Raw genomic sequence first — 27,256 nt, forward strand, 5'->3', positions numbered from 1 at the left:
AAGTGATGGGCACCAACTTTATGTTACAGTAAAGAACTGCTATAAATATTTTTGTGTATGTGGGTCCTTTCACTCTATCTTTGATCTTTTACTGGGTATAATCTTAGTTTATTGAATTTTGGGGGGTCTAATTCCAAATTTTTTTTCCAGAATGATTGGAACATTTACAGCTACACAAACAATGAATGAAGATGCAGTAATCCATGGCAACTGGCTCTGTCCCTGCCTTTTTTGTGACAACCCAGTGTCAGGAAGCCGACTTTGGCCTTCTGGGTACTTAGGTGCAGCCTTTTCACTGTTTACAGAACAAAGTCTTTTATTTAGGGAATTTGTTCCGTGAAGTTTGAATTCAAAGGGCTGCAGCCTCCCCACCACTGAACTAGTCTATAACAGGAGTCTGGGAAGACATGTGGAAGATAGATGGCAAAGACAGAGAATGGTTTTGACTATGTCCAGGCTCCACCAGGAGTGAAGTCAGTCTTCATCTAATGGAGACAGGCAGGACGATAGTGATTAGCATGAGAGGCAAGCCCAGTCATTAATGCACCTTTCCCTGACCAAGAATTCAAGTGGCTGAAAGAGCATCTTCTCCCTTTCATTTTCTTTTCTCCTTTCTGTTCTCCATCCAAAGGGAGAAGAAGTTTAGATGCAAAGGTCCTAGTTTCCTTTCAAGCTGATTCCTACTGTTTCGATAGTACTTTAAATCTGTCTTTCTCTAGATAAAGGATGAAACTGATATAAATTGTTCTATATATACATCTTTAACTGTATTCAGAGTGTGTAAACGGGAAGAACTGATTGTTAGATGACCTAGATCTCCCTTTATAACATAGAGCAGAGATCCTGGTCTCTGTCTAGTTGTTAGAAGATTCCTAATTGGGTACAAAAATGAGCTGTTATTGTATTTTATTTACTGCAATAATTTATAATTTTATAAACTTCTCTAGACAAGAATTTTAAAACTGAATTTAGGGCCATTGTCTGTAGATGACTGAGTCAGACATGTGATCTCAGTGTGGCTTATTAAATCCCCAACACTGAGGTTGACAACCAGTATGAAGGGGGAGGGGGAGAAGAAAGTGAGTCATAGAGGCAGAATATATCTCCTTCACCCCTCCCCTCACCAGAAGGGAGGGGGAGATCAGGAATAAATAGATACAAGAAGGGAAGGTCGTGCCTTTGTGGTCATCAGCAGATAAAAATAGTATAAGTCTCAAAGGATTCTTTTCTGCCCCTTTCCCTTGAGGGAAGTGGAGAGAATGAATGAGCTAAGGTGGCTTTCCACAGCACCATGTACTGGTTACCTTTATAACAAAGAACAGAAAAGGAAGGTTAAAAAAAAAGCAGCGTTGCAAAGCCAACCAACATTATCCCCCTAGTCTGACGGTATGTGTAAATCTTCCCCCCAGCTCTGCAAAGGGAGGGAAGTACATTTTCTTACATCTTTTCTGGAGCTTTACACAGTATTAAACTTCAGGTTTTTGTTCTTTTCCTTCTATATTATTGTAGTCACTGTGTATGGGGCAGGTAGATGACACAATGGATAGAGCACTGGGCTAAGAGTAAGGAACACCTGACTTCAAATCTGACCTTGGACACTTACTAGCTATGTGGCCCTGGGCAGTCATTTAACCTCTGTTTACATTCATCTGCTGGAGAAGGAAATGGCAAACCACTCCAGTATTTTTCCCCATGAACAGTATGGTTCACAGAGTCACAAAAAGTAGGACGTGACTGAATAACTGAACGACGGCAGAAATAGCTTTGGATGTTATTTTCATAGTTCGACCTACTTTGCTTTATTGGTTTACATGTCTTCTCATACTTCTCTGAATTCTTCCTATTTGTCATTTCTTATGATTACTTCATTCAGAATTGACTTTCAAAACCATCATGGTAAGCATCTGGGATGGGGATGAATTCACTTTTCCAGTATGTCAGAGGCAACAATGACATTTTGGTGTCCAGCAAGGGAATGGACTAGTTCTAGGATCAGAAAGAACTGTCATCCTGTCTGACTCAGGCATTAGGTATAGGGCAGACTAAAATCAAGTGAGCTCAGCCATGATATTCTCCCAGTATCCACTCAGCTGACTATTTCCATCTCTCTTTTCCAGGGATGGATTTGGTGCCATTGTGTGTGACTTTCTTACTCTGTTTTTGGGAAGTGCAGTATGGTATCCTGGCTGGGATCCTGGTGTCTGGAATACTCCTACTTTACCATGTAGCCAGACCCCAGATTCAGGTAAAGACCCCTAATCAAGAAGTAGAATGAATTTCCCTCCTAATGTTCTCTTCCTTACCTTCTAGTGCCTTAAACATAAATAAAATGGAGGTATTCTTGTTAAAGTAAGTGTTGGTGACAGGGAAGGCAAGTACCTGTGAAGCAAATCTATGGACATGAAACCTTGCCCTCACAGGTTTTTGTTACATCTGAATCTCTCTAAAATTATGCTAAAATGGATTATGACCATTGTCCCTAAGGAAAATAGACAATTTTGAAAGGGATTGTTGATATATTAATAACATTTGTTTTTAAAAATAATAATAGCTGGAATGTATGTGTATATATACATATATACACATCTATATATACACATATATTATCTCTCTCTATATATATGTATACACATACATGCATATATATATTATATATACACATTTTGTAGCAGTTAAAATTGAGGTAGACTGAGGCACAGTCAGTTTATTAGTAAAGAACAAATTTATCAATAAAAGAATCTCAGCTTCCTCAGCAATGATTAGACCCCAAATGAAGGTCTTATTTTAGCTTTCTTTTGTGAACTCTCTTTTATACTTTTGAGGAGTACAGAAAATAGGAAGGCTCGCATCATAGGTGGAAGACAATACGATTAGATAGAAATTGGGGATGAGGGCTAGAAATAGCTCCCTCCTTCCCTCCTTTGACTAGGAAATGTTCATCATTTGAGTTCAGGTACATCCGTAAGGACAGAGATAACAAACCAGACTTCTTGAAGGATAGCTGGGTGGTATGAAGGTACTAGATCAGACTCCCCATAGTCCACCTGTCTCCTTTAAGGGTAATAGATTTCCTGGACACAAGAATAGAACAGTGATTAACAAGAGAACTGGATTTCTAAACTTATCTCATTACAAGACAACTGAATTTCTAAACTAAGTTCATGAGTTCATAAACTTAGTTCATAAGTTCTAAACTAAGAATCATGACTTAGGCAGTTACAGGACAAAGTCAAATGACTACAAACAGAATTAATATAAAAGACAGTATCAGTCTGATTACTTTAATTCTATACATATATATTTATACATATAAAGCTATATATACATATATGCACATTTGTGTGTGTTATACATAATTTATATGTCCTATGTGTTATATATAAAATGTTTTATACACACACATACATATATATCTAAGGTTTGCAAAACATTGTACATGTTCCCTCATTTGATCCCCACAGCTGTATGAAGGGGTGCTATTATTAATCTCATTTTACAGATGAGGAAACTTCAGGATCACACAGCTAATAAATGTCTAAGCTATTTTTTTTTTATCTAATGGATATCTTTTGTTTTTACATTACTTTCATTTCCAAATATATCCCTCCCACTCTCACATATCCAGGAAGTCATTCCTTCTGACAGAATAGAGAGAACAAAGAGAAATTTAGCAAAATATTTAGCAGAATATAAACCAAATCTGACAGTCTATGCATTATTCTGTACCTGTAGCCCTCCACTTCTGCTAAAAAGAGAAAGAAGTGAATTTTCTCATCTCTTTCTCAGGTCCAAGCTTGATCATTATAATAACAGTTTTCAGTTTCATCATCATTATTGTAATTGTAGTAGATCAATTATTTATAAGAAAAGGTGCTCAGTTTGGTACTATCTTAACCCCTTGTGGTGGTGATGACTCTTGGTACAGATGGACCCCCCCCACCACAGTAGAATAAAAGGGATTGGCCATGGATGGGAGGGGAAGGGGAAGTTTAATGTTAAGCAATGTTACTTATCTATATGCTTCTAGCTCAGTTTTCCACGAACTAGAACACCTTAAAGCTTGAAATTTGCCACAGGGTACCTAAACAATGGTCCTGGAGACCTAGGATTATAGAACTTTGCTAGGATAAATAGGAGTTGAGGGAGATTTGGGAGCAAAATAGGAGAAATTAAGTTTTATTTCATACTGAGAAATTGCTACACATAAATATTTTGGACCCATACACAATTTTATATTTCATATTTTTCCCATTTAATGGTTTTTATTTTAGGTGTATTTTCAAAATTATATATGGAGATTTCATTACCCATTGTTGAAATGCATTTACACACTGTAGATTCAGACCCAGATAAGCCATTACAGACTATGCTTTCTAAAGCCAATATTCCATCACTGTTTTATGGGCTTCTGAAACCTCAATTTTAAAATTAAGCGACTCTATTCCAAGTGTATGATTGTAGACAAATATTGTGTGCACTTGCAGATGGTTTTTTCCCCCAAAATGGACACAGAAAATCTGAACAGTGACATGCCTAATATAAGAATTGTACTGACACCAGGCTAGAAAATAGTTATTAACAGATTTAAAAATGCAGTAGAACCAATGCAGTTTTCTCTCAAGGAAGGCAATAAAAAACCTAGGAATAATCCTTTTGTAGACTTTGGTAATAATATTTCATTCCCTGCAAAAGCTCTGTTGCTTATCAATTTGCTTCTGTCTCAGTCTTTCCCTTTTAACAAGTCTAATTTGAAATTCTAATAAGTTTAATATAAAAATCTTATGTATCAGTGCCATTCATAATAACAGTTAATCACTTTAAGGTTTGCAAAGTGTTTTACAAATATTATCTCATTTGACCCTCACAACAGCTCTGAGAGGTAAGTATTATATATTATTATTATTACAGATAAAGAAACTGAGTCACGAGGACATTAAATGACTTGCCCAGGGTCACACAGCTAATAAATATATGAAGTAGAATTGGAACACAGGTCTTGCTGACTCCAAGGCTAGCGCTCTATCCATTCTGTCACCTAGCTACCATCTTTTTGTGAGCAGGGATGAGGTTTGGACCAGAGATTTCATTGTTTTGAGAAGTGCCTTGTAAGGAAGCTGCCTTTACTGATGCAGGTAAATGACTCATCTGTAACATATAATGGAAGAGTTGCTCAGGGCATTGAAAGGTAAAATGACTTACTCATGATCACACATGTGTCAAAGGCAGGACTTTATTTAATTCATTTCCTCCTGACTGTAAGATTATCCCACCGTGGCATACGGCTTCTCTCATGGGAACTCTCATAGTTTCAACTTAAATATTTTGTTTCAAGGGGAACAATTCTAAAAGTATAAGAAATCTTTTGGAGAGGATAAAGAGATGTTAGCTGTTTTTAAACAGTTAAAATTTTGTAAACACTTTTTTTGTATTTATCTGCCCTAGGATCTGCTTTTAAAAGTGCCCACGAAACAAAAAAGAAACTGCAACTTCTTTTACTCTTACGGAACTCACTGCTTTCATTTCTTAGACTACCCCATTACATGAACCTCACTTTTTTGTTTGTTAAATGTAACAGCATATTTTTTTTAATATTTTCATTTCCATAGTAACAAGAGATGGTGTCCTAAACGTCAGTACAATTTTAAGCCCTGGAAATGAAAATATTGAAATAGTTCTAGTGTTACTTTTAGCAGACATAAACTTTCATAAGCTTACAACTGCATTAAGACTTTTGGAACACCTTGTGTTTTTTTGTCCCTGACTTTCCCTGGCATTGCCATTAACGAGCACACCAGCCCAACAGCTCTCAAGAGTTATGGCTTTGTTGTGTTGCGATATGAGACAGTAATGGACAGTCACCTCATGATCAAAGAAATTCCCTCTTTGTGCCACAGGAGAGAATAGTTGTAATACATGAGCAACATAGAGATTTTCCAAATTTCTAGGGTTATTCCTAAAACTTCCCATTTTAGTCACTGGAGAAAAAAACTCCCCAATCCCTAGTTAGAGCCCCAAACAATAACCAACTAATTTCTACCATCCCATTTTCCTCACTCTTTAAAAAAAATGAAGTTAAAGTGGAAACCTATTAGAAACCTTTGTTTTAAACTCAGACACTGTGGATTTCCTGAAGTTGCATGGCTCCTTGTCCAAAATTCCTGTTTATAAACTTGCTTTTATACTCACACCCTGATACATACCCACACATGCACATGCTCGCTCAAGTGGGATACTTTTTGTTTGTTTATAAATTATGAGGAAAATTATAAGTTAATTGTATATGGATTAATCAGATGTTTGTATAATTCCTCTGGGATTCTTTTCCCAACTTGTACTTGAATTCATGAGTTGAGTCTCTAGTCTAGTCTTAAAGTGTAGCTGCTGCTTCTGGTACAAGGGGTAGGAATGCGCCATGGGTGGCTACTTCTGCCATGTAACTCATGAGCTCTCAACAGTTCCTTACCATTACTAGTAAGCCAGGAGATCCAACTAGTGCTTAGCAAAAAGCATTTACTGATAAAGCAAAGTAAAATCAGTAGCTGTAAAAAATTCTCCCCAGTTAAATCTTGGCAAATGCTCCCAATAATGCACACAAAGTCCATGGAAACAGTGTTCACAAATTTAGAATGCAATGGTAGTGAGGAGCACATGTAAGAAACATGTGGTCAAGGCTACTCCTTTCTTGTACTTCATAGTTCATAATTCATCTCTCTATTTGTATACAGCCCTCTCTGTAGCCAAACTCTCAATCACCAGGACTAGTTCTCTTGAATCCATACCCAGCTCCTTTCACTGATGCCAAAAATCCCAATACTGGAAGCTTCTTTGAGTGACTACCTCTCCATAGCTATGTATATCTCAAGCAGCTGTTCTTAATATTTTTATGACATGGATCCCTTTGGAAGTATAGTGAAGTCTATGAACCCTTCAGAATAATTTTTTAAAATATACAAAACAAAGTACATAGGATTATAAGGGAAACAGATTATACTGAAATTTAGTTATTAAAATAAATGCACAAAAATAAATGAACGAATAAATGAATGAATGCACAGACTCCAGAGTAAGAACCCCCATCTTAAGAGAGGTGCTCACATGAGTCTGTCAGAGACAGGACCTGAACCTATGTCTTCCTGACCTGGAAAACTGTCCTGCCATTTACTAGACCACATTGGCTCTCATCCTTATTATACAAGTGAGAAAACAGCCAGAGTGAGAAGTGGCTTGGCTATACTCCCACTTGAGTAAGTCACAATTCAGTATTGGAACTAAAGAATCTTTGACTATTTGTTAGAGCTAGACTCAGCACCCTTTCTTTTCTCTTTTTTTTTATCTGATTACATGTAAAAACAACTTTTAACATCCTTTTTAAAAATTTTGAGTTACAAATTCTCCCTCTCCAAGCACCACTAAAAGAACTATAAATATTTTTGTACATACAGGTCCTTTTCCTTTTCCTTTTTTAAAATCTCTTTGGGATATAGACCTAGTCCAGAACCCTTTTCCAAAAACAACTATGGGTCTGAAGTAGTGATCAAGAAGCCCACATCTACTCCATTAATCTCCACAGAAGTAAAACTGTGTTTTACTTGATGGTCAGGTGGTTTGGTTTTTCCCTAGTTATTTCTAGGTAATTTATCTAGTTATTTCTTCCACCCTCCTCTCAAATACCTATTCAGTAAATGAATAATCGATATGAGGATCATTAGATAAACATTATTTTTTTTTATATTTGTAGCTTTATAGGTACTCCCTGGTTATGCTTTGACTGTCTCAAAAAGGAGCTGTCTTTTGATGATACTAGCCTCTTTTTTGGTGACTTATCCAGGGCCTGACATTTCCAGACATCAAGTAGAATTTTCAGTTTTCTAGCTGGGGAGGAAATAGCAGTTGAATGAGTCTTTCTTAGAGGCCTGGCTGCCTCCAGAATGTGGCAGGATCAAGGGTTTGAAAAGAGTGTTTCCTCCAACTGTTTAATGAACATGAATGAATGAACAACAGCCTTGGTCCAGCAGGCCCTGAAGAATGTGATGTTTACTTTGGGAGAGTCTGTAGAAGAGAGAGGAGCAGAAAGGACTGAGCTTTGGAGACTGGTCCCTGGTAGGAGAAAGGAGGAGGAAATAGGTTTCCAGGTAAAGAAGGCACAGAAAAGGTAGACAGAGAGTGGAGTCCCTATCACTTCCTGGAACAAATATAAAAACTTCTGTTTGGTGCTCAATACTCTTCATAAAAAAGAAAGAAAAACTTCATAACTTCCTATTCTTCCAGACTTATTACATCTGATTACCTCCCACACATGTACATATACATATATGTACTATTAGATATACACTACATATTATATATACAGATTTTTAATATAATATACATATAAAATATATGCACAAAAAATATACACACATATATACTACATATTATATAAACAATATATACTATAAACACACTGTGTATTATATATACAAATATTTACTATACATGCATACTATATATGTATATATATACATACACACATGCATGTATACATTATTTATTTACACACCCATACACATAGGCTGTTGTTATTATGGTTCTGTGATGGGGTGAGCATATTTGGTGTCCTCGTCAGAGCCCAAGGCAAGAACAGAAAGACCCTAGGACTCTTAATCTTCCCTCATCCCCTCACCCCTTGATCTCTCATCTCCCTGTCCACTATCAGGTGTCAAAAGGCCCTGTGCTTGTCCTGCGGCCCATTAGCGGCCTTCACTTTCCAGTAGTTGAAACTCTTCAGGAGACTATACATAGCCAGGCTCTTTCAGGTAAGACTCTAGAGACTGTGGGTTGGCGTGGGGGGTGAAAATAGTTCTTTCCGTTTCTATTGCTTTCTTCCATCTATGGAAGGAGGACATATGCTCGAACCCTGAGAATCTAGCCTACTAATTCTCTTCAGGTAAATTCATCTGGGGCTATGATGTGGAAATTTCTACTGTATACCAAAGTATACATACTTACCTTACCTCCATGTGTGCATTTCTACTACAAGGGCTCTGCTAGTGATTCCCAAGTGGCTTCATTCTATTTTCTCCCACTTTCTAGATGTTTGCCAACTATCTTTTTAATGGTCCTTTTTAAAACCTTACCAAGAATTGAAGCTAAGCTTGCTAACCTGTAGTTTGCAAATACCATTCTCTTCCCGTATTTAAAAATTGGAACATTTGCCCTTCTCTAATCTGTCACACTTCTTTCATTTTTTGTGCTTTCAAATATCTCTTCTCAATAAACATATCTGCCAGTTCTTTCAGCACTGGTGGAGGTAGTTCCTCAGGGTCAGATAACTTGAATTCCTCAAAGGCAGAAGTCAGGTGCTACTTAGCACCTTTGGGAGGGATTGGTTAGGCATTCCTGAGTTTGTTGAATGAACAAATGCTAACCAAAATTCTTTTTTGATTGTTCCTCAAGCATCACCCCCATATTGCACCATCTTGGACTGTACCCATGTCAGCAACATTGATTATACAGTGGTGACAGGACTTGAGGAATTGATAGAAGAATTTAGAAATCATGGGGCCTCATTGGTTTTTGCCAAGTTACAGGTATGTTTTTTTTGGGGAGACTGTCTTGGGATTATGCGTACAACATAATCAGTAGTCAGCAGTCAAACAAAATTCATGATAAACTGAATGACTGCTGACAAAACAAGCAATGATATATTAATAGTTATTAAGGATTTTAATTAACATTCATGAAATAAAGAGTATAATTTTATATAAAACTCTAGGCATTGAACAGGATTTGTTGTTCAGTAGTGTCTAACTCTCTGTGACCCCATTTGGAGTTTTCTTAGTAAGTATACTGAACTGGTTTGCCATTTTCTTCTCTGGCTCATTTTACAGATGAGGAAACTGAGGCCACCAGGGTTAAGTGACTTGCCCAGAATCACATAACTAGTAAGTGTCTGAGGCCAGATTTGAAGTCATGGAGACTCTATTCAGTGTGCCACCTACCTGCTTTTGAACACGGTAGAAATGAATGAGTCGAAGAACTCTCATGGGAGGAGTTCTGGATTTGAGAGTCAGAAGATGTGGGCTCAGATTCCAGCTCTGCTGCTTATTATCTGTGTGACTTTGGGCAAGTCGCTTAACTTCTCGTTGGTAAAATTGATGGAGGGAGAACACAAGAGAGGTATTAGGTGACCTCTAAGATCTTTTCTAGCTCTAGGTCCTGATCTATGGACAACAAATTGTTAAAATATATTTACTCCATGTCTCCTTCTAGTTCTGTCTGACATTCATCACCTCTGATTTCTTTTCCCCTTCTCTTTCAGTGTAGTCAGTGTGTATGGATTTTAGGTTCTGTTGATCTCACTTTTCATTACTTCTTATGGATATGTCTATATTTCCTTGAGTACTTCAAAGTTCACCTTTTTATATTACCGTAATATTTAATTACATTAATGTTAATAATAATAAGTTTACTTTTTCAGCCATTCTCCAACTTTTGGTCTTAAAAGTTACTGAGAATTTTTTTTAGAGGCAGCTAGGTGGGTAAGAGTTCTGGACTTAGGAAGACCTGAGTTCAAACCCTGTCTGAGACACTTAGTAGCTGTATGATTCTGGGCAAGCTTGTTTCAATTTCCTCAAATGTAAAATGGGGATAATAATACCTCCTACCTCTCAGGGTTGTTGGGAGGATAAAATAATATAATAGGAGATAAGTCCTTTACAAAACTAAAATGCTTATTTTGTTGTATTACAAATACAGCACCTATAAATAAGATTATAGGATTATAGAAGTAGAATTGAAAGATTACTTAGATGTCATGCAGCTCATTTCTTCATTTTGCAGATAAAGAAACAATATTTTGTACAATTCAACAGATCATTAATTAGCCCTATGACAAGGAAAGTACTGGAGTAAAAAGATAAAACTGAAATGGTGCATGCTTTAACTTCAGTGACTCCCTATTACCTCTAGGATCAAATGTAAAATCCTTCTTTGGAGGTCAAAGCCCTTTATAATCTTCCCCACCTTTGCTGTCTTCCTATAGCTTACTGCTCTCCACATACACCATGATGCAGTGACACTGACCTCCTTGCCTTTCCTCACACTAAACATTCCAGCCTCTGACTCTGGACATTTTTATTGGCTGTTCTGCATGACCAGAAGTCTTTCTTTCCTCATCTCTGCCTCCTAATTTCTCTTACTTCAGTTCTCAGGTAAAATCTAACATCCTGCAAGAAGTCTTTCTTGATCCTCCTTAACCCTCTGAAACTATCCTCCATTTATCCTGTTTATGTCTTGTTTGTGCATAGTTGTTTGCATGTTGTCTCCCCCGTTAGACTGTAAGCTCCTTGAGGGTAGGGTTTATCTTTTACCTTTCTTTATAGCCCCAGCACTTGGGACAATGCCTAGCACATAGTAGGGTTTAATAATTACTTGTTTCTTGCTTGCTTTTTTCTGCTGTGGGTGGGGAGGATACTACATATACATGGATAAGTAAGAATTTTAGGAGGGAAAGGGTACTAAGAACTTGGAGGGTTGATGGTAAGAAAAGACTCCATTAGAAGGTAAACCTTGAATAAAGCTAGAGATTCTGAGAGGCAGATATGAAGAAGGAATTATCTGTGTAGAGATGAAAATTGAAATCGAGGGAGCTAAGGAGATAGTCAAGAGTGTGTGTAGCAAGAGATAGAACTATAGAGGACACCTATAGTTAAGGGGTAGGGACATGGTTAATAATCCAGTAAAGGAGGCTGAGAATCAGAGGAGGATAAAACGTGAAAGTTGGAAGGAAATTCAGTAGCAACCTAATCCAACCACGTTAATTGCTCACATCATTTGATTTGGAGATTTCAATTTCTCTTAGCAGTCAGAGGCCTTTGGGACATTTCCAACAAATAGTTATGTAACTGTACTTAAAAGCAGTTACCCTTATTAATAATGACATCTTTGTAGAGCACTTATCTTCATGGATTTCAGCAACTTTATTAACTTTTAAAATATTATTCACTTCTCAGCATCGCAGTGAAGCAGAAAAGGAGCAGAGGTTATTCTCTTCATTTTACAGAGGGGGTTACTGAAGGCTTGAGAAAGTCAAGTGATTTATCCAGGTCATACTAAAGCTTTAATAATAGATATTTATAGAGTGATCTTACATACATGATCTCATTTGATCTTCACCACAACCCTCTTAGATTGGAATGATAGGTATTATTCTCTCCATTTGATACCTGAGGAAACTGAATTACTTGCTGAAGCTGTTTGCCCATGATCACATACCTAGAAAATATTGGACACGTAATTTTAATCCAAGTCCTCCTGAACCTAAGTCCAGTACTTTTTTCATGATACTTCACTATCTTTTAGAAGTAAGAGTTAAATCTAACTCTCTGCCCTACTTTATGGATGAAAGAATTAACTACATTCCCCAACTACTGGCCTTCATCTCTTCCTTAGGCTCCTGTTCTTTCTGATCTACTGTCTGCTGACCTGAAGGGATTCCAACATTTCTCCACCCTTGAAGAAGCAGGTTGGTGTGATTCAGCCCAACACCAGATCAACATACTGGCTCTCTCCTCTGTTTTCAATGCAGGCAGAATAAATTAAAAGAGGTATAGCCTACCTTGAAGCAGATTGAAATTAGACAATAAAATGGATTCCAGAATAGTGGAATAAATTGCCATGGGAGGGCTTAGAACTGCCTGCTCCAATAAGATACATACATGCCTTTGTAAGATGTGTAAATCCACGAGGGATGTCTAAATGTACAAACAAGTAGCTTGAGAGGAGACATTGAGAGATAGCTCTACAATTTTGTCTTCCACTCTCCAAGGGAGACTGTGATTCCAGGCCATGAATCTGACTGCTCAGTTTCCCTTGGAGAGAGGAATAGTGGACTAGAATTATATTCACATGAGCCCCCCTAAATGTTGATGATCTAGGTTCAGAACAAATCCACTGGAGTCCCTGGTTGCTCTTCCTTAAACAGGTGGAGAGGGTAGCCCTTACCTTACACTCATCAGTTCAATTTTTCACCAATTGCTGGTCATGGAGGTCAAGTGGCTTTTGTTGTGAACCAGTTGAGCCCCTAGATCTTGGAGGCCCCTCAGTGCCAGGCAAAGGAGTTTGAACTTTCAAAATCCCTTTCAGCATAAGGACCCCAAGAGAGCCACTTTATATAATTCTGTCTTGACCTTCCTTTATTCTTCCCAAATCCCTGTAATCTGTTGTCTTCCTTTCAGAGAAATACCTGAGTGAAGAGTGAAGTTTCTAGTCCTATAAATGTCAATGAAGACTCCACCAGAACCCAAGATTGTCCCATTCATGCCAACCAATTGGACCTTAATCTATGACAAGAGATGGTAAAAAGGCCTCTCCATCAGCATAGGCCATTGATCCTATCACTGTGGACTCTTGTGATGCATCTTTTGGACCACTGTACTCAAGGAAAACCCCAGTAGGTGGCACTATGGAGAAATGATGGAAGAAAAACTTATTCATCTTAAAATGGACTTGGTCTTTAGGGAGCAACCATTGGAGCATCTGGCTAGGATAAGTGATAATTTCTAGCCTTCTCAGAAAATTCCTCTTCTAATTGAAAATGGTTCCTGTTCCTCCTCTTACTTCCTTACTGTGCTCCTGCTGCTCCTCCATATTTAGACTTGCCTACTCCAAATAGTAAGAGAGCTTCAAATCAACTTTCAAGCAATTCAATGGCCTTTCCTTGAGCTTTGCCCTCAGAACTGAGTTGTGTAGATAGAAAAAGACCCTTTGAACTGGGGGTTGGGTTGGGTTTTGGACTTTGGAAGGTCTATAGAAAAGGGAGAGGGCATTGCAGTGAAGGCAGAGAAAGACTTTATCAGGAATGATTCCCTTGGAATATTATTCTAGCATTAGAGGGAGGATAATAACTCTCCCTGAATTTTCCTGGTCATTAGATAATAAAATCAGAACTGGGCCTAAGGACATAAAGGACCTAAGGAAATGTCTGGCCCAGCCCTCTCACTTTATAGGTGAGGAAAATGAAGACCAGAAAAGTTAAGGAATGACCCACCAAAGTGACCTTGGATAGTAAATATCAGAGCTGGGATGGCATGGCACAGTGGATAGAGCACCGGCCCCAAAATCAGGAAGACTCATTTTCCTCAGTTCAAATCAGGCCTCAAAATAATTACTAGCTGTGTGACCCTGGGCAAGTCACTTAACCCTGTTTGTATCAGTTTCCTCATCTGTAAATGAGTTGGAGAAGGAAATGGCAAACTACCTTAGTATCTCTGCCAAGAAAATACCTAATGGAGTTGTGGAGAGTCAGACTTGACCGAAACAACTAAAAACAACAGTAACAACTTGAAATTCAGTGCTCCTACAGCTGTACCATGCAGCCTTCCATATTTAACTGCTATGAAAAAGTAAAGCTTTTCTTTTTCTTTCCTTTTGCCTTCTGTTAGGGACAGGCCTGACTCAGGCCAGCATGCTACTAGTTTAAATTCACTAAGTCATTGCACAATTGACAAAAAGAGTTTTACTTGGCCCTAACATAGAAATGATATTCAACAAGAAGAATGTAATACTTTGTACTTGTAAGTGTGATCTCTTCCTCATCCCCCCATCTCAGCTGGTCAGAATGTGATGGCTCCCACAGACTCAGACATTTGCCCACTCACCGTCTTGGGTGAGCTGTTTTATGCCTTTTAGTGATCAGGAAACCACAGTGATACAGCCAGAGGCTATCAGGAAGCTGCTCAAGGGAGGCACAGCTTGAGCTTTGCCCTAACCCAAGTCCTGGCTGCTGCTTTTAGTTGCTTCGGTCATGTCTGACTCTCCACTACCCCATTTGGTATTTTCTTGGCAGAGATACTAGAGTAGTTTGCCATTTCCTTCTCCAACTCATTTTACAGATGAGGAAACTGATCAAACACGATTAAGTGACTTGCGCAGAGCCTTTTATGGAAAAATTGGCCTAATCATGTTGGAGAATCGGAAAGCCTTGTAGATCCTGGTCCTTTGGACAGATGCACCTTCTATCCAACTGTTAAGGGCTGTTTCCAAGTTCCCTCTTAACCCTCCAACCCCACCTCTCACTCCAAGGATTGGATATTCCATCCTCACCAGCAACTGCTGCTGTTTCTTATCCCCCTACATTCCCATCCTGTCCTGGCAGGAGAAATCTCAGCTGCAGAGAAAAAGCAGGTGACACCATGGATAAGAGCACTGGACCAGGAGTCAGGAACACACAGGCCCAAATCCAGCTTCAGAAACTAACTGTGACTCTGTGCACTTAAGTGCATTCACAACCTCTACCTCAGTTTTCTCATCTCTAAACGGGGATAATAACAGCTACTCCTACGTCCCAGAGTTGTTGTGAGGAAAAAATGAGATAGTATCGCTAAAGGACTTTGCAAACCTTAAAGCTCTATATAAATGCGAGCTACTATTATTTTTTGATGCTTGGTTGAAGGATTTAATCCAACTGCCATCTTTACCCTGATGAAAGTATTTCGATTGGGGAGGGCACAGCAGTGAGGAAAGCCCTAGAATATCAGAGGTGGAAAACCTGCAGCCTTGAGGCAACGTGTGACCCTCTTATCTTCTCAAGTGCAGCCCTTTGACTGAATCCAGACTTCACAGAACAAATCCCCTTTATGAAAGGATTTGTTTTATAAAACTTGGATTCAGTCAAAAGGTTACACCTGAGGACCTAGAAGGCCACATGTGACCTCAAGGCCGCAGGTTCCCTACCCCTGTGATCTAGATTATTAAAGCCTAATAATAATACACAGGAAAGAAATGACATGAGGACCTAAATCACAGAACACGAGGGGGGAGGGGAAGGTTGAGCTGTTGAATTCTCATTTTCTGCCCGAGAGGGACAAATATCCCTATTATAACAAACTTTTCCTTCCTCCTCATACAATGGAGTCATTAGGAATAATGATTTTATTAGGAAGAGAAAATGATGGGACATACTTTCCTTCTTCTAAGCCAGCTCCTTTCTTCCCAGTCTCTTTAAGGCTTTGGGGGGATGACTAGAATGGGAATCTGCTGCCTGCCTCCCTGCCCACAGGCCCCTCTATATGTTCAGCAGATTTCAAGCCCTCTTGGAACAATAAAGTTTTTTCTCTTTTTTCTCCCTTACTTTCTTGCAAAATGTTGGGGGGGGGGGTATTATTTTGAGGGCAGGATTTCACAGAATTATGAAACTCATGATGCTTGACCCCAGCAATGAAAGTGAAACCCAAACTTGAAGGGAAATTTCATGCTGTTAAAGGTGTTAACCATTTACTAAGGGTTTGGTCCAAAGAAACAAACTGAATCAGTTTCCTCCTTAAACAGAAGTTTGTCAAAAGAATAAACAGCATGGGAACTCTGTTAACTGAAAGTTTGTCCAAAGAGCAAACAGAATGGGGTTCACCTTACCAAAGGTTTGAACAAGGAACAAACAGAATCAGTCTGTACATGTGCTGTAACATGCTTATCTATTCTCATTAAGCCAGAGAATCATGCATGATGGAGTCAGAAAATAATTTTGAACTCATAGTAAATAAGCTGAAGGAAACTCTTTATATACTTAGAGCAATCCCAACTCAGGATGCCTATGTCAACCAAAATTAGAGTTTCCATGTGTGTTAGCCATCGTATGAGAAAGGAATTTCTTAATAGGATAGGTTGTAAATACAATAAGATAAAAGCATGTCAAGGTGTCAGTTGAAATTGTAGATCTGGGATGTCTGTGTTTCTTTTATCATTAACATGACATATTATAACATAAGAAAAGTCCCATTATGCAAGATAGTGTCCTTGGCAGTCATAAACAGAAGAATGTTTCTGGTCACCTTTTTTGGTCTTGTCGGTGCTGATACAAGAAGGGGAATTTTGGGTTCCCTCAGAGAACAAAGCAAATCACGTCTGTTATGCCAGGCACACAAAGCATTATGATGGGTTAAGCTCAGAGTAGGCCAAAAATGTCTTTCCCTGATTAGCCAATCTAGGTTTTAGACCTTTCTCAGGTTATGGGGACTTCAAAATGGTTCATAAAGGCAACAATCTTGTATTGCCTGCCTAATTTAAGACTTAGGGGAGAAAAGGAAGATGCTTCTTTTCACAGACTATTAACCGATCCAGCAGGAAGGAATGTGGTACGAACCTGATTTGATCCATTTCTCCCCTTACTCTCTGCTATAGATATTGGGTATATGGGTATCATACCCAGGTAAATCAATGAAATTATTGTTTCCATTCCCCTCTCCTCCCTGCCCAGCTTTGTTTCAATAGCTGGAGCTTTGATAATAAAACCACAGTAAGTTAGAATTGGAGGACTCAGGAATTACTGGACAAGTGAGGAAACTGTGACCCAGAACATCCAGTTGAGTGATTGTGCCCACTCAGGAAGAAGCTGCCAAGATGGGATCTCAATGTTTCTAAAACTTGGCATTCCTGTATTTCTGAACCCTCTATCTCTGGCTCCATCTCAGCACCTGGTCCCTGGAGTGGAAAGAGCACAGAATCTCAGAGAGGAAAGGAATCTCACAGGTTATCTGATCTAACCTGTACCTGAAGAAGAATCTGTCTTGGGATGTTACCTGACAATAAGCCATGGATTCTCTGCTTGAATCTACTTCTTCCAAAGGCAGCTCAGGACACTTTGGGGACAGCTCTAATTGTGAAGAAATTATTCAAACACCAAACCTAAATTTACCTCTGACAATTCCTGCCCATCGTTCCTAGTTCTGCCCTCTGTAACCAAGCAAGAATATGTAATTCCCTCTTTATATAACAGCCTTTCAAATATTGGAAGATTGCTATCCCCCACATCCCAACTCCCAAGTCCTCTCTTCTCTAGAATAAATGTTTCTGCTTCCTTCCAAACAAATCTGCAATTCAATGTGATCTTGAGGCCTCTCACCATTCTGTACACTGTCCTCTAGGCACAGTCCAGTCTTTCCTAAAATGTGACTTTCACGACTAAACATGATAACTCTAGTAGATATGGTCTTACCACGGTAGAGCACAGAAAGATGGTTATTTCCCTAGACCTGGATACTAGGTCTTTTTAGTTGCTGGTGGTGGTTTGTTGTTCCAGGTATGAATTTATTTTAAAACTTTAACAAAAGCTTTTTTCTGAAAAGTAATTTTGCATTTCAAGCACTGTCACCATTTCCTTTCCCCTTACATCCTAAATGTTAGTTTCAGTGATTGAAACTTACTCTTTCTGATGTAAATGAGCATTTTTTCTTAATTTCTGAACAACAATAAGAAAGTCCCTAACCCAAAGCCACATTGTTGCTTTTTTAACTCAGGGAGGAAAGATACTAGTTATGTCACTAATTATAAAATCTATACTTACATAATTTTTTTGTAAAACTGTCTATCTTTTTAATGTGATTTGGTTGTGGCCAGATATGGATCAGGATAACTGAGATGGCCCATAATATGATTTGGTAATTCTCATATGTGTACTCGAAGGGAAAGATATGTAACAAGGTTTTAATATATATCTAAATCACCTTAGAGAGAAGTAACCAATGTGAGAGATGACAAGAACCTGCTTCTGGGAGAAGACATCCTGCATTTACCCACCACATGGGTGAGAGTAGCCTTCTTCAAAACTACCAGATGGGGTCAATCTCTGTCTCTGTCTCTGTTTGTCTCCAATGATATACAGGGGGTCAAGATCCTATTCAAATACAGGCAGAGCACCATAAACTAAGCGAGTTTGAGACTCCTCCTCAAGATCTCCCTAGAGTACCCTCTCCCTCAGATTGAATCCTAGCACCCTCATCATACAGGCAAGATGGATCTTATATAGAGAAAGACTAGAAGGGCCAAGTAGTCTAGGGTGATGGGAGAAGGGGTCCAGCTTGACTCATGTCAGATTGACTAAGTCTTAAAAACACTATTAAAATCAATTTTCAATTTTACACTACTCTAATCCATCCTTCACTCAGCTGCTAAAGTGATCTTCCTAAAATACATATCTGACCATGTCACATGCATACTCCACTCAATAAATTCCAATAGCTCCCTATAACCTCCAGGATAGAATATAAAATCCTCTGTTTCTAGTTTAGAGCTCCTCAAAAACCTGCTCTTCTGTCACATCTTTCCAGTCTTCTTCTACCTTACTCCCTCCCCCATGAGGTCCCCCAGGTCCCCAAGGTGATGTATTGATTTTTGAGTTAATTGGATTTAAGTGAGACAGAGTTGCAAAAAGTTGTCAGCCTCACTCTGTCTTTCGGAATCATAGAAGTCCAGCAGCAAGATAAAAGTCAGGATGACTGCTGATGGCATGGGATGCAGGAGATGGCCTTGGTGTCCCCAAAGTCTGACAAAGCTCTAAGCTCTCTACAGCACCTACTCACCTTCTCCAGCCACCTTCATGGCCACTGCAACAAATTGTTCCCATTCATCCATTCTGAGGGAAGTCTAAACATGCTTGGGATAGACACCTGTAGTAGCAAACACCCTGTTATATCTAGGATGACCTGCTAGCTCCAGTTCTTAGATCTGCTTTTCTAAAAGGAAATCAACTTTTGAGGGATTAACAATCATCTTTAATTACATATACTAACGGAGAAGATGCAAGCAGAGAAATAAAGACTAACAGAGAGGGCTTCTGTCTGACAATAAGCAAGACATATATTGTAGAGCAAGACAGATTCAACTGTCTGACCATTACATATACACGTAGTTACAAGAGAGAGAAACATCAACAGTTGTGTTTTCAAAGCTACCCAGAGTCTCATCTGGCACATGAATCTTTTTCCAAAGAGCAAGCCCCAAAGTATATAAACTTCAGAGTTTACATACACTTTTCAGAGATGGAGGGCATCATGACTCTTGTGACCCAGTGCCTCATCAGAAATTAACAAAAGATGTGGACCTTCCTACAAAACAAGCCTCCCCTAATCAAACTTCCCTTAATGGACTCCACTTGAGGTTGATTAATTGGTGGGGAAAGATCTTTAACTCTCATTACAACATTTTCCTAACACACTAACAGATTTGAGTCCCAAACTAGTAATGTAGCATCAAAAAGAGAAACAATTTTAAAAATAAGTTGAATAAAAGTCACCTTGCAAAGCAAAAGTTATAGAAAGACAGTTCATTTTTTGGTTTTCTGAGGTAGAAGGAAGGGAGATGGACATACTAACTCTTTTCAGATGAAGTTGTTTCTATTCTATCAGGCAAAGTGGACAGTTTAAATTGGCTCCTTCATTTCCTGATATGTCAGTGTTTTCTTTGCTTGGTTTCTGTAAATATGATTAGTATTCCAGGTGGAAGTGATATACCAGCTTCTGGGACAAGCATTTGACAAAATGGAACTGAGCATTTGACAAAAACTACTGGGAAATCTGGAAAGTAGTTTGCCAGAAACTATGTATAAACCAATAGCTCACACCATATACCAAGATAATGTCAAAATAGGTACATGATTTAAACAAACAGGATGATACTTTAAGCAAATTAGGAGAATGTGGAATAGTACCTGTCAGATCTATGGATAAGGGAAGAATTTATGACTAAGCAAAAGAGAGCATTATGAGATATAAAATGGATAATTTTGGTTACATTGAATTATAAAGGTTTTGCGCAAACAAAACCAATGCAGCCAAGATTAGAAAAACAGCACAAAATTGAGGAAATTTTTTTTACAGTAAATTTCTCTAATAAAGGTCTCATTTCTCAAATATGTAGAGAACTGAGTCAAATTTATAAGAATATTAGTCATTACCCAATTGATAAGTGGTTAAAGGGTATCAACAGGCAATTTTCAGATGAAAAAAATCAAAGCTATCTATAGCCATAGGAAAAAAATACTCTAAATCACTATTAATTAGAGAAATGCAAATTAAAACAACTCTGAGACATGGACTCAAACCTATCAGATTGGTTAATATGACAGAATAAGAAAATAACAAATGTTGGAGGAGAATTGGGAAAATTAAGACACTAAAACACTGTGGGTACAGTTGTGAATGATCCAACCATTCTGGAGAGTAATTTGGAACTATGCCCAAAAGGCTATAAAATGAATGAGCACTTCTAGATCTGTATACTAAAGAGATTAAAAAAGAACTTATATGTATAAAAATATTTATGGCAACTCTTCCTGTGGTTTCAAAGAAATGGAAATTGAGGGGGTATCCATCAATTAGGAAATGGTTGAACAAGTTGTGATATATGATTGTGATGAAATACTATTGTGCTAAAAAAAAATGCTGAGCAGGATACTTTCAGAAAAACCTGGGAAGATTTACATGAGCTGATGTAAAGTGATGTGAGCATAACCAGGAAGACATTGTACACAGTAATAACAATATTGTATGATGACCACCTATGAATGACTTAGCTATTCTAAGTAATACAAAGATCCATGATAATTCTAAAGGACTTATAATTAAAAATGCTACTAACCTCCAGAGAAAGAACTGATAGAGTCTAAATGCAGATTGAAGCATACTCTTTTGTGTGTGTGTGTTTTTGTTCTGTGTTTTCTTTCACAACATGACTAATATGGAAATATGTTTTGCATTACTCCACCTGTATAACATATCAAATTGCTTGCTGTCTTAGGGAGGGGGAGAAGTAGAAGCGAGGGAGAGAATTTGGAACTTAAAAAATTTTTTTTTATTGTCAATTTATTTATTTTTAGTTGTCAACATTTACTTCTATAAGTTTTAAATTTTTCTCCCTCTTACCCCTTCCCTCCCCAAGATGGCCTGCAAACTGATACAATTTCATATGTATGCATTGCTATTAAACATATTTTCACATTTGTCATGTTGTATAGTAGAATTATAATGAGTGGGAGAAACCATGAGAAAGAAAAAAACAAGACAAAACAAAAAGAATAGAGTCTACTTCAGTCTGCATTCAGACTCCATAGTTCTTCCTCTGGATGTGGATGCATTTTCCATTATAAGTCCTTTGGAATTGTTTTAGATCCTTGCATTGACGAGAAGGGCTGTCTATCAAAATCAGTCATCACAGACTATGGCTATTACTATGTATAGTTTTCCTGGTTCTTCTCACTTCACTCAGCATTTGTTCATATAAATCTTTCCAGGTTCTTTCTGAAGTCAACTTTTTCATCATTTCTTATAGCACAACAGTATTCCATTACATTCATATACCACAACCTGTTTAGCCATTCCCCAACTGATGGGCATCCCTTCAATTTCCATTTCTTGACCACCACAAAGAAAGCTGCTATAAACACAAAATTTTGTACATGTGGAGCCTTTTCCCATTTATATAATCTCTTAGGATACAACCCTAAACCTGGTATTGCTGGGTAAAAGCGTATGTAATATTTTTATAGCCCTTTCAGCATAGTTTCAAATTGTTCTCCAGAATGATTGGATTAGCTAACAGCTCCACCACCAATGAAGTAGTGTGCCAACTTTCCCACATCTTCCCCAACATTTATCATTTTCCTGTTTAGTCATATTCTGCTCCTCATTTCTTTAAAAAAAAGCAATAATATTCCATTGCATTCATCTACCACATCTTGTTTAGCCATTTCTCAAATGATGGGCATCTCCTCAATTTCCAGTTCTTTGTCACCACATAAAGATTTGCTATAAAGAGATTTGTACATGTGGTCCCTTTTCCCTTTTATGATCTCTTTGGGATACAGACCTAATAGTGGCATTGCTGGGTCAAAGGGTATGCGCAGTTTGATTGCCTTTTGGGCATAGTTCCAAATTGTTCTACAGAATGGTTGGATTAGGAACTTAAAAATTTTTTAAATGAATGTTAAAAAGTGTTCTTACCTATAATTGAAAAAAATCTTTTAAAAATGAGAGCAGTAGAGAGAAAACATGTGGAAAACAAAAGTTAGGGAAGAAAGTTATGAAGAGAAAATTTTGGGGAAAAAGTTTGGGAAAAGACATACAAAACCTTACTAAAGAAATTAACCCCATGATAATTAGAATTGGACAAATGGAAGCTAATGACACTATGAGACATCAAGAAATAATAAAACAAAGTCAAAAGACTCAAGAAAAAGATAGAAGAAAGTGTGAAATATTCCATAGGAAAAACAACTGACCAGGAAAACAGATCAATAAGATATAATTTAAGTATCACTGGACTACCTGAAGGCCATGAATAGCTGCAGCAACAACAAAAGTCTAGACATCACATTTTAAGAAATCATTAAAAAAAAAAAACCCTGTCCAGATATCTTAAAACCAGAGCACACAGTAGTAATGGACAGAAACCACCAGACACCTCCAGAAATAAAGCCTAAAATAAAAACTCCCAGGGATACTATGGCCCAAAATCAGAGCTGTCAAGTAGAGGGAAAAAATATAGCAAGCAATCAGAAAGAAAGAATTTGAGTACTAAAGAGCCCCCATCTGGATTACACAATGTTTAGTGGCCACCACTACAGAGGAGGAGGGAGAGATTGGAATATTATAGTCAGAAAACAAAAGATCTAGGCTTACAGTCAGGAGCAACCTAACCAGGAAAGCTGAGCATAATCCTTCTAGGGAGGAAAATGAATCTTTAATGAAATAGAGGATTTCTGAACATTCCTGATGAAAAAATCTGAGCTGAATAGAATATTTGACACACGAACATGATAAGGCGAGCATGGAAGGGTAAATATGAGCAAGCAACCATAAGGGAGTAAACAAGGTTAAACTGTTTTCATTCTTATATAGGAAGATGATGGATATAGCCCCACCCCTTCAGAATTTTATCATCACCAGGGATCTTAGAGAGAGTCTAATTAGACAAAGGGCCTGAGTGTGATTCTATTGTATTTGGATAATTTATTTTAAAAAATGAAAGGGTGGAGAGGGAATGCATTGGGAAATAGAGGAAGGGAAAGGAAAAATGGGGGAAATTATCTAAAATAAATAAAATGAACAAGAGTGAGTTTATATAAGGAGGGGGCAGTGTGAGGGGAGTAAGAGACACTTGAACTTAACTATCATATGAACTAGTTAAGGGAAGGAAGAATACACATACACACATAGTTGTACAAAAAAATACATTTCATCCTACAGGGAAATAGGAGGGGAAAAGATTAATGGAAATGGGAGAAGAGGAATCAGTGTGAGGACAGGTTAAGGGAAGTAGTGGTTAGAAGCAAAACAAAATCTTAAAGCAGGAATAAAGGGATAAAGAGAAAGAAAAGTATAAGAAATAGTACAGAGGAAAATATACAGTTAACAATAATAGCTGAATGTGAATAGGATGAATTCACTCACAAAATGGAAGAAGATAGTAGAATGAATTAGAAATCAGAATCCAACAAAATATTGTTTATAGGAAACACATATAAAAAAAGATTAACAGAGTTAAAATAAGAATTGGAGCATATTCTATTAAGCTTCAGCAGAATTAAAAAAGGCAAAAGTAGCAATTATGATCTCAGACAAAGCAAAAGAAAAATAGAATTAATTAAAAGAAACATAGGGAAGCTACATTTTGCTTAAAAGGTACCATGGATCATGAATTAATATGAAGACTAAACATATATGGACGTATATTCATAGCATCTAAATGCCTAAAGGAAATGTTACATGACTTATAGAAGAAAATAAGTGTGTGTGTGTCTGTGTGTAGGTGTGTACACACATATTATTCCCATTCACTAATTCTCCAGAAGTCTATCATATGTAATTTTTCTAGCATTCTATTTATCTCCTTAACTTGCTTCTTGCTTATTTATTATTAAATTTATCTACATCTGAGAAGAGTAAATTGAAGCTCCCTACTCTTATAGTGAAAATAATATTTAAGAAAACTTAAATATTAAATGTATTTTTATTAGACATAATGCAATAAAAATTAAATTCAGTAAAGGACTTTTGAAGCAAATACTAAAGATTAATTGAAAGCTAACTTAATTCCAAAGAAAGAGTAGGTCAAAAACAAATTATAGAAAGAGTCACTAATTTCATTAAAGATAATGACAAGAATGAGACAACATACCCAAATCTGTGGGTTATAGTCAAAACAATACTGGGGGCAAATTTTACATTTCTAAATGTTTCATCAGTGAAAAAAAAAAAGAAAGAGCAAATCAATGAACTGGGTATGCAGCTAAAAAATAACCCCAGGAAACAAACAAATTAAAAACACCCAAATAAAACCAAAATCAAAATCTTCAGACTCAAAGGAGAGTTTAACAAAATTGAAAGTTGAAAACTGAACTAATAATAATAGATAACTAAAATAGAATTCTAAAAATAGAACAGAAAAATAGAATAATAGATAAAACTAGGAGATTAAAAAAACAATAAAATTGATAAGTCATATGTTTTTTAAATAAAGAATAAAACCAAATTACCAACATCAAACATGAAAAATATGAATTCACAAGTGATAAAATAAATAAAAATAAAACAGAAATAAAAGAAATTATTAGAAGTTTTATCACCCATCTACACACCAATAAAACTGACAATCTAAATGAAATGGATGAATATTTACAAAAACATAAATTGTTCATATGAACAGAACAGGAAACAAAATACTTAAATAACTCTATCCTAAGGCAAAGAATTTAATAAGGCACAAATGAATTCCCTTTAAAAAAAACACACACCTCTGGGGCCAGATGAACTTACAAGTGAATTCTACCAAACACTTAAAGAACAATTCATTCTAATACCACATAAACATTTAGAAAAACAGTAAAAAAGAAATTCTACCAAACTCCTATGACACGAAATTCATTTTTATTCTTAAACCAGAGAGAGTGAAAATAGAGAAAGAAAACTATAGAACAATTTTCCTAACATTTATTGATACAAGAAAGTTAAATAAAACTTTAACAAGGGGATTAGAGCAGTATATCACAAAGATCATATATTATGATCAGGCTAGATTTTATATCAGGAATGCAAGGCTGGTTCAATATTAGGAAAATCATGGACATAACTGGTCATGTTAATAACAAAGACAACAAAAAACAAATAATTGTTTCAATAGATGTAGAAAAGCTTTTGACAAAGTACAACACCTATCCTGTTCAAAACACCTGAAACACTGAAATAAATCATCTTTCCTTAAAATGATAGGTAGGATCTATCTAAAAGTAAGATCCAGCATTATCTACAATGAGGTTAAGCTAAGAGTCTCCAATAAAATCAAAGGTGAAGTGAGGATGTCCATTATCCCCATTTATATAGCACATTGTACTAGAAATTCTAGCTGAGCAATAAGATAAGAAAAAGAATTGAGGTAATAAGGAAAGATAATGAGGAAATAAAGCTATCACTTTTTGAAGATGACACGATAGTTTACCTAGAGAACTCTAGAGAGTCAACTGAAAAACTAAATAAAACAATGAACAATTTTAGCAAAGCAGCAGAATACAAACAAACCCATACATATCAGCAGAAAGACAAAAACAATATGGGTAGCAGCTCTTCTAAATAATTGAATATGGCATGGTATCGGAATATAATGGAAGATTATTGCCATGAACAAGAAGACCTCTGTGAACTGATACATAACGAAGTGAGCGTAATGGGGAGAACAATTTATACAGTGACAACACTATAGAGAAAAACAGCTTTGAAAGACTTTAGAACTCTGATCAATGCCACATACTCAAAAGAATGAAGATGACACGTCCACGTTCTGACAGAGGTGATAAACTTAAAATGTAAAAAAAGATACGTTTTTTGACATGGCCAATGTGGGAATTTGTTTTTCTGGATTATGCAACTATGTATTTTTTTTTAGTATTTACAAATTATTTTTAATTTGTTCATTGGAGGAAAGGGGGTGAAGGAACAGATTAATTTTTACAAATAAGAAAATAAAACTTTTTTTAAAGGATATTTATGCTATTTTATTTATGCTAATTTACTGCTGTATAGTGATGTTATTCTGAATGAAAACTCAGGTAGTGAGCAACATCCCTAAAGTGGAATGGTGAAAATACTGCATCATCTTGCTACTAAAAAAAAGGATTTTAATGTACTGCCTTTAAAATAGGGCTGCTATTGGGAATGATTGGGAAGTATTTATTGAAAAAAATAGGGGATGTCTGTCAATTGGGGAATGGTTGAACAAATTATGGTGTATGATTATATTGGAATATTACTGAGCTATAAGAAATGATGAGCTTGATGATCTTAGGAAAACATGGATAGACTTGCTGAAACAATGAAGAATGAAATGAGCAGAACCAAGGGAACATTGTATACAGTAGCAGTAATATTGTTTTAAGAACAGCTTTGAACAAATAAGTCATTTTGAGTATTATAAATACTCGAATTAACTAGAAAGTATATATGAAGAAAGCCAT

The 27,256-nt window shown here is 37.0% G+C and overlaps 1 protein-coding gene across 5 annotated transcripts in view; it reads left to right on the top strand.

Moving 5' to 3' along the window:
- SLC26A11 (solute carrier family 26 member 11) overlaps nt 1–16,110 on the top strand; it is a 44,267-nt gene extending 28,157 nt beyond the window's left edge. For 3 of the 5 annotated variants that reach the window (XM_072645236.1, XM_072645237.1, XM_072645239.1), the window contains 5 exons: nt 2,118–2,245; nt 8,696–8,795; nt 9,436–9,569; nt 12,433–12,587; nt 13,218–16,110. In XM_072645236.1, the coding sequence (XP_072501337.1) occupies nt 2,118–2,245; nt 8,696–8,795; nt 9,436–9,569; nt 12,433–12,582 (512 nt within the window). In that variant the 3' untranslated portion in view covers nt 12,583–12,587; nt 13,218–16,110. Of the gene's footprint in view, nt 1–2,117; nt 2,246–4,908; nt 5,133–8,695; nt 8,796–9,435; nt 9,570–12,432; nt 12,588–13,217 lie in introns of those variants that run through there. The other 2 variants (XM_072645238.1, XR_011974971.1) reach the window with 2 other exon arrangements.
- Nucleotides 16,111–27,256: the final 11,146 nt, after the last annotated feature.

The sequence above is a fragment of the Notamacropus eugenii genome, chromosome 2 (assembly GCF_028372415.1).
Source record: "Notamacropus eugenii isolate mMacEug1 chromosome 2, mMacEug1.pri_v2, whole genome shotgun sequence".
NCBI lineage: Eukaryota > Metazoa > Chordata > Mammalia > Diprotodontia > Macropodidae > Notamacropus > Notamacropus eugenii.